At 47.9% G+C, this 8,466-nt stretch overlaps 1 protein-coding gene across 3 annotated transcripts in view; it reads right to left on the bottom strand.

Annotated features, from left to right (window-relative positions):
• Positions 1-8,466, bottom strand: part of EYA2 (EYA transcriptional coactivator and phosphatase 2) — a 192,252-nt gene that overhangs the window by 168,253 nt on the left and 15,533 nt on the right. For 2 of the 3 annotated variants that reach the window (XM_008061187.1, XM_008061188.1), the window contains exon 3: positions 6,820-6,962. In XM_008061187.1, coding sequence (XP_008059378.1) covers positions 6,820-6,962 — 143 coding nt within the window. Of the gene's footprint in view, positions 1-6,819; positions 6,963-8,466 lie in introns of those variants that run through there. The other variant, XM_021713992.1, reaches the window with a different exon arrangement.

Below are 8,466 nucleotides of genomic sequence, written 5' to 3' on the forward strand. Positions count from 1 at the left end.
AAAATGATTTGCCTGCCCTAAGCAGTAATGACCCAGAAATCATTTTCTTTTTCTTTCTTTCTTCTTTTTTTTGAGGAAAACAGGATTTATTGAGAAGACAGAAAAACTCCCACAGTGAGAGGGGACTCGAGGGGGTTGCCCTCAAGTTTTCAATATGCAACACACATACATACTCACACTGTGCATGTGTATATACACAGAGGGTGCCCCAAAATGTGTACACATTTTGAAAAGAAAAACTGTATTAACACTGTGATATTCGATATATACCGAGAACAATAGATGAACACAAGTCACATTTGACTTCTGCAATTACAAGAGGCGCTCAGAGTGGTTCTCATCAGTGTCCAGACACTTCTGATGATAGCGAACTCCTGAGGACTTGTGCTGTGTGTGGCCTCCCGGGTCTTCCCTTGCTCACATCACACAAAGGACCATGCATCTCACACTTCCCATGCATGCCTGCCGTTGTTAGGTGTTGGAGGTTCTGTTGCACACTCACGCCTCCATAGTCGTCGTACTTCCTCAACGTTCTTGAATTTCAAATACCACTTCAAAACGGTCTTGCACTCCCTGAACAACAACAGTGCTTCCGCCCTTTCCTTTGTCCTGTCACATGGTGACACTAACATTCACTCGATTAACGCCAGCTTTTGAGCGAACGTCGTACTACGCATTGCTACTGCCATTCAATTCACCTTTGAAAAGTCTTACATAGATAACATGTCTTAAAATGTGTAAACGTTTTTGGCACCTCAGGTCTGTAGAATGTGTATTTTTTTTTTATTTTTGAGTTGGAGTCTCACTGTTGCCCAGACTGGAGTGCAGTGGCCGCTCCCGGTCACCGCAGCCTCGACCTGCTGGGCTCCGGTGATCCTTCCGCCTCAGCCTTCTGAGTAGCCGGAATAGAATGTGTATTCAAAGAAATATGCAACTACAAAATTGTCTTCAAGTTCATTTGTGCACATGCCATCTAAGATCATCTCATGCCCCCCCTGAAGCTAGGGCGCAGAGTAGACAACTCTACCAAGGGTCCTTGAGACTTTCCCCCTGCCCTCCCAGCCCATGGTTCCTACCGGGCTCTTAGCTCTTGGTGATCTCTTGCTTTGACTGTGCCCTCCTAGGCTCTGGTCACTTAATGCCATCAAGCCACAGGGCAGCAGAGGGAAGAGGAGGAAGGCCCCTGCTCGCCAGCCCCAGGAGCTGATCTGCGGCAAGTCCCTCTCGGTGTTTCAGAGGCAGCATCGAGGTCAGGCCCTTCTAGCTCGCCTGAGCAGCTCATGAAGACATCAAGGGACTCCACAAGACAGACAGGAGTGTCCACTCTATGTTCTGAGTAGGAATTCTACTGGTTCTTGAGTGTCCCATTCCACTGCCAGAGGCGAACAGCTTCATCTTCTGTTTGTACAGACCCTTGCTTCCTTGTTAAGAAATTCAAATGCACTGGAACAGACTGAAAAATCACAGTCCCCAAGTTTTGCAGGGGCTGGAGTCTATTTCACACCCCTAGAATCCAGGCTGGCCTCGTGACTCCTTGGGGTGACAGGAGGGGCTGAGGTGCGTGTAAGTTCTGGACACGAGGCATCAGGAGGTATTGATGTCTTAGCACCTTTGTCTTCCTGAGACCCGAGCCCACTGTGCTGGAAAGAAGTCCTGGATGAAAGGCCACATGCTAGAGACCCACCCACACCAGTGAGGCCAGCCCCCAGCTGACCTGCCAGCGGAACACAGCAGCCTGAGAGGGACTGGGGAGACCCTCAGAAGGTCTGCCCAGTCAACCCACAGAATCATGAGAAATAATCAATCAGTGTTGTTTCAAGTCTCTAAGTTCTGGGGTGGCTTTTTATATAGCCATAGACAACAAAAATGTGTTACTGTTATCCAGGAAAGTGAAGACATGTATATCCCATGACTCTGAAATTCCACTCATAGAACAGAGTGTAACCAACCCTGGGGAAATGCACAAATATGCTGATTGCATCAACCTGTGTGATGGGAAACAAACAAAAACCCTAAACCCTAAATGATCATCTAAAGGAGAATGGAGAAATGAATTATGGTACAGTCAAATAATGGAATATTATGCACTGGTAAAAATGAATGAGCTAGGCCGGGTGCAGTGGCCTATAATCACGCCTATAATCCCAGCACTTTGGGAGGCTGAGGTGAGAGGATTGCCTGAGTCCACAGGTACAAGGCCAACCTGGGCAACTTGGTGGCCCTCATCTCTACAATAAATAAAAAAAAAATTAGCTGGGCATGGTGGTGCATGCCTGTAGTTCCATCTACTTGGAAGGCTGAGGCAGAAGGATAGCCTGAGCCCAGCAGGTTGAGGCTGTGGTGACTGTGAGCGTGCTACTGCACTCCAACCTGGGCAACAGAGTGAGACTCTATTCAAAAAAAAAAGAAAAGAAAAGAAAAGAAAATGAATAAGCTATAGCTACATGTATGAATGCAGAGAAATTTTCCATACATAATGTTGGATGGAAAAAAGCAGCTTGCATACTAAAAGATCCACCATATGTCAAGTTTTAAAACGTGCTTAAGATACTCTACATCAAAGGTTAGCAAACAACATCTCATAGGTGAAAAGTGATCTGCTTCCTGTTTTTGTAAATAAAGTTTTATTGAAACACCTATGTGCCCACTCCTTCATGTCTTGTCTATGACTGCTTTCATGCTACAGTGGCAGCGTTGAGGGACTGCAGTAGAAACTGTGTGGTCTGCAGATAAAAACCTTTACTGTCAGGGTTTTACAGAAAAGGTTTGTTGACCCCTATTTTATCATCAAAAACAGTAAGCAACAAATTGAGGGGTACAGGAATCTCTGAGAAGAAAGGAAAGCCACCTCCTTCAATTTTTTTAGGTTGGATGGCCAGTTCTTGCTATCTAAAGTATTACTCTTTATGCCTTTACATATGTCTTTAATATTGCATAATAGATAGAGAAAAAAGGTACTCAATACTCCTGATGCCCTTTTCTCCAGGTTGCTCAATTGTATTATTTTTCTGCAGCTATTTAAACAAAGTAAACAGTGCTATTTGCCAAGGAGCCATGAAAAAAGCTTCCTGACAAGATTCAACAAAGTTTGTCCAGACGATGAGCAAACACTACTTGCTCGGGCACAGGCAGACATGGAGGGAAATGACTTTTCATCCACTTATTATCCTGTGACATGGACATTCTGGGTGTGTGTGCGTGGCAGCCTGGCTTCCACTGATCCAGCTGGCATTTAGCGAGCACTTCCCTTGGGCTGGGCTCTGTGAGGAAGTCCTTTATCTAGATCAGAGCCTAGGGTCAAACCTGGCCCACTGCCTGTGTCTGTAAATAAAGTTTTATTGTAACAGACACAATAAACATGGGTGTAACAGTTATACCCATGAGTTTACCTGTTGTCTGGCGGCTTTCAGGCTACGGTGGTAAAGCTGAGTAGTTGTGATCAAGACCATATGGCCCACAAAGCAGAAAATATTTACTATCTTTACTGCAAACGTTAGCCAATCCCTGATGTAGATTATCTCACTTCATCTTCACAGCAACCAGGGCAGACTTAGTCTTACTTCCACTGTCTGAATGAGGAAATTGAGGCTCACGGTGGTGAGGCCGCTGTTATCACCTACACTGTCTCACTGGGCAGCAGACTCTGAAAGCAAGTAAGACAGTAAAATAACTTTGAGCCAAGTTCATTTCCATTGCTGCCATGTTTTGTCTGGGAACAAGGGCTAGTTTTCTCTTTTATGTGAAAAATAATATGGCTTCAGTTTTTTTGGCTGTCAGCCAAGCGGGGTAACTTATGTATGACTGTGTTATAAGCCTTCCAGCCCGGGAGGGAAAGAAAGTTAGAAAAGATGCCCACACCTGTTGGCCAAGGTCTGTCATAGGTAATCCCCTGGGATTTATGGAATGCACGCCCAGGCGGCAGGGCTCAGCGGGCGAGGGCGAGGGCGCCTGAGCCAGGCAGCCTCGGCTTAATTCCACCTCGGTCACCGACCAGCTGGGTGACCTTGGGTGAGTTATTTATCCTCCCTGAGCCTCTGTTTTTTTATCTCTCCAGGGAGGATAATGATGTGACCTCTGTTTAGGGTTGAGGCGAGGATTAAAGGAATTAGTGGACATAAGCCAATGTGAGTGATGGGAAGTCAATGATGGTGACTATTGCTAATGCCTGACCTGACGCCCTGACAGGACCTGTCAATCCCCAGTCTGCAGTCGCTCCTGATTCTGTCTACATCAATCCACTCCCAGCCACGGCCTTGCCCCAGGCCTCTCCCCAGGTTTGCAACATTTCCTGCTCCAGGCTTCCTTAGTCTTCCAATGGGCCTTCCTCCTTCTCTTGATTCTACCAGATCCAGCCTCCCCACAGTAGCCAAAGCAATCTTTAAAAAGGCTAACGGAAGGCCCGGGTGGGAGGATCGCTTGAGACCGGGAGTTTGAGACCAGCCTAGGCAACACAATGAGACCCCACCTTTGTGAAAAATTTTTAAAATATAGCCGGGCACGGTGGTGTATTCATTCCTGTGGTCTCAGCTACTCGGAAGGCTGAGGTAGGAGGATCACTTGAGCTCAGGAGTTTCTGGCAGCAGTGAATTATGATCGTACCACTGCACTTCAGCCTGGGCGACAGAGTGAGACGCTGCCTCCAAATAAATAAACAAATAAATAAAGATTCTAAATTGTATCGTATCACTCATGGCTCCTCCAGTGGCTTCCTATCTCACATGGAACGGAACCCCAAATCTTTTCTGGGCCTCGGAGGCCTCACTCACCTGGCTCACCTCCTCCTTCATCTTGGGCTTCTTGAATTGACCAAATTCCTTCCATTCCCATGGGCCACCCTCTGCCTGGACACTCTCCTGTCTGTGCTGAAACATGGCCATCTCTCAGTCCTCAGTTGAATCAGCCCCTGTTGAAGAGGCTTCTCCCGGCCCGATCCTAACATGGACCTTCCTTGTTTTCTCTCTTGAAACATTCTTCTCTTCCTTTGTACCAGGCATCACAAGTTGAGATAATACACTCAACTTAAAAAATCCGTGTAATTCTTTTCTTCCCATAGGCCAGGGTTTACAAGCTCAAATGTTTTCCTGGGACAGGCAGATAATTTGAGGGAGTAACAAGGGCTGGATGGGGACCATGGTAAACGGAAGCTACAAGAACATTCTGTGGAGTTCCTGTCTACCCAGAACCACCTATTCCTGACACCAAAGAAGTGAGTTCAGTGGTTCCTGGCCATTGGTTTTATACTGTAAGCTCCACGAACACAGGGCCTGCTCTGCTTTGTTGACTGCTGCACGCCTGCCACATGACTCAATGTTTAATGAATGAATGAATGAATGAATGAATGAACATGGCAGAGGTAGGGAGGAAGAGCGGAGGGAGGAAAGAGAAACAAGATTCAGACTGTGCACTCAAACAACTCAAGCGACATCCTCTAGCTGGGAGGATGAGGTGAGTATGCTAGTTTTACAGTTGATGAAACTGAGGCCTGGGGAAGGAGAGGGCAGCCGCATCTGGAAGGTGAGTCTCCTGTCCACCAACTCCGGACACCCGGGTGTGGGTGGCTCTAAAGTGATCTGATGTGTGCTTCTGCCCACCCTACCTCCTCACTCTCAATCAACTGTTTTGGGTGAGACTGACCTGACCCCATGGGCGGGCACATGGCCAAAGTGGGGGGGGGGCAAAAACATCCATCTTCAGTGGGATGGTAGTCCAGGTAGACAAATTCCTGGAGCAGTATGGGAAGTCCCAGACAGGAGGGGATCTCTTTTTGGGAGGCACTGCCGCCTGAGCTGCTAGAGCTGCCTTTGCTACCACAGTGGGAGAGCCCGCCCCACACTGAAGTCCACACAGAGTGGGCAGAGGCTGGCTTCTGAACGTGTCACTTGAGCGCCTGGAGCCAACCCTGCCTGAAGCCAGTGCTCTGAGGTTTTCCAGCTATGTTGGCAGTAGATTCTCTGTTTCCTCAAACTGATCACCTAGGGTTTCTGTTACTTGCTACCAAAGAGGGCTGGTTGTGACCTCAGTTAACAGGGGAGGGAACAGTGTATTGAGGGCCAGAGGCAGGGCCTGGGGATAGTGAGTCACCGAATCTATGATTCTCAGCAGCAAGGCATGGTCAAGGTTGGGAGGTCTCTGGTGTTTTTGTTCCCTCCCTCTCCTGCCCCCTACACTCATTTCTCCTTCTTCTGATACCACCACTCTGTTTTCTTTTGAGAAAATTATCCCCCCTCACATACAATCTATGGCTCCCTTTCCCTTATCCTGCTTACCACCACTGCCTTGCTTTAAGTACAGTCACATGATCCAGCTTGGGCCAATAAAGGCCAACAGGGATCCTGTTGCAACTACCAGGAAAGATGAGTTCTTCCTCCACTAGGAGTGCAGAGCCAAAAGGCTGCAGACCCAGAGTGGACAGGTGCCATCTTTGTTGCCACACGGGGAGAACTGGTAGGGGAGTAAAGCCAATTAGAGGGAAGCATCTGAAGGTGCAGAGAGACATATTCCTCGTGATTCATTTGAGCACCTGGATCCAGCAGTATCCGATGTCTGTCGTATTCCCAGATCTCTCAGTATGTGAATCATTCAATGCCCATTTTCCCTAAACCAGCTTGGGTTAAGTCTTATTCTCGCAATTGAAAGAGCTCTTGAGATAGTCCATATAATTTGAACCATGTTTAAAGTATCTCTCCTTTTCCTCTGTCTCCAATCCCAAATTAGGTTGGCTACATTGCTCATTCCACATTTCACGGAGGCAATCAGGTGGCATAAAGCCCATGGTGCTGGGGATCCCAGGAGGAAAGCGAGGGTTCGTCTGGTACTCACTATAAGAAGGGATTCCGTAGGTCTGTGCTGGGGGCGGGTATGCTGTGTAGGGGGCAGCCTGCTGGATTCCCGCACTGTACTGCGCCTGGCCGTAGGCTGCCATGGCTGTGGAAGGCTGGCTGGGCAGGACGCCCACGCAAGGTCTGTGAGGGAGAGAAGAGTGAATCTCCATGCCCAGCCAAGCACCCCAGCCCCTTTATCTTGGTCAACACCACCATCTTTCTCTGGGGATTTACTCTTTCCAGGGCAGAAATGACTTACCTGGTCACCAAATCCCACTCCATTGTCCTCTTCCTGGGAAGTAGGACATTCACAGTTGCTGTCTCCCTTGCAGTTGGATCGGGGCATGTGGCAGGGTTTAGCCCAGTAGAATGTGGGCAGACATGTTGTTAAGCCACCCCCAGGGCTGGCCATTAAACTCATCCCCTGCCACCCACTCCCCTGTCTCTTCTTCTGGCAGCAGCTATGGAAGCACATGTAGAGATGGCAGAGCTGCACTATGTACTATGGAAGCATCCTAGATCCCTGAGTCAGCTTGTGGAGGAGAGCTGCCCTGGAGAGTTTCACCCTGTGCACATTGGATTTTATGTGCATAAGAAACAAATCTCTGTTGGGTGAAGCCACTGAGGTTTCAGGGTTTATTGATGACACTGCATAGTCTATCCCACCTTGATCGCCTGTCCTAATTTAGACACCTTCTCAGTTGACTGCTGCCTTAACAGAGCTATCAGTCAAGATGCCTTGCCCTTAGCCAAGGGATGGGCACATGAGGCAAGATCATCCAGTTGGACTCTGTCCTGGGATTTTAGCTCTTGGGCTGAATGATCAATTCCATCAGTCACACCCTGAAGAGACTGCTTTTGATTTGTCTGTATTGCTTGGACCCCATAGTCTGTCCTATTCTTAATCTTTCTCAAGGCTTGATTAGTTTATTTTTATTGATGTGAGGAGCTACCCCAGATATCCCACAAAAAGTCCCTTTAGACTTACATCTGCTGGAGTTGAATTCTGTTGCTCGCAACCAAAGACCACAGGTGGAGTCTCTACTCTGTGGCGAGCAACAGGTTCTATAAAGGGCTGGGATTTCAAGGGCCACTTCCTTAGGTTATGTGTAATCTCACTTCTGCCAATCACTGTGTTCTTACTACGGGCCAGAATTGTGTCACGCAGGCCTGGCGTGTCCCTTACGTCTCACTGGTACTCTTATTAACTCTCTGGGATCCCATTTTAGAGACGAGGACACCAAAACTCGGAGAGCTGAAATCACAGCTGGAAAGTGGCCAACGTAGACCTTAGATGTAAGAGTCTGACTCCAGAGTCCATGCTTGCCACCATGAGACTTTGCCACTTCTCACTTATAGGACTGGGATCCACCCAGCCCTACAGAAAACAATAAATAAAGTCGAGGTGAGTTGTGCTACCACAGAGGGAGCAAAACGATGGCCCAGGGGCCATGTCCGGTCCAAGGATCTGTGGATATAGTGTCTTTGGCCAGTACGTTATTTTTCTTCCCCTAACTTGAATTTGGTGGCCAACATTTTAAAATCAGGAATCCTCTCTCTCTCTCTCTTTCTCCCCTCCCCCTTCTTCCCTTACCCCCTTCTCTTCTTCCTTCTCTCTCCTCTTGTTTCTTTCTCTCTCCTCTTC

Source organism: Carlito syrichta, unplaced genomic scaffold (assembly GCF_000164805.1).
Source record: "Carlito syrichta isolate Samal-C Ts95f unplaced genomic scaffold, Tarsius_syrichta-2.0.1 Scaffold305137, whole genome shotgun sequence".
Lineage (NCBI taxonomy): Eukaryota > Metazoa > Chordata > Mammalia > Primates > Tarsiidae > Carlito > Carlito syrichta.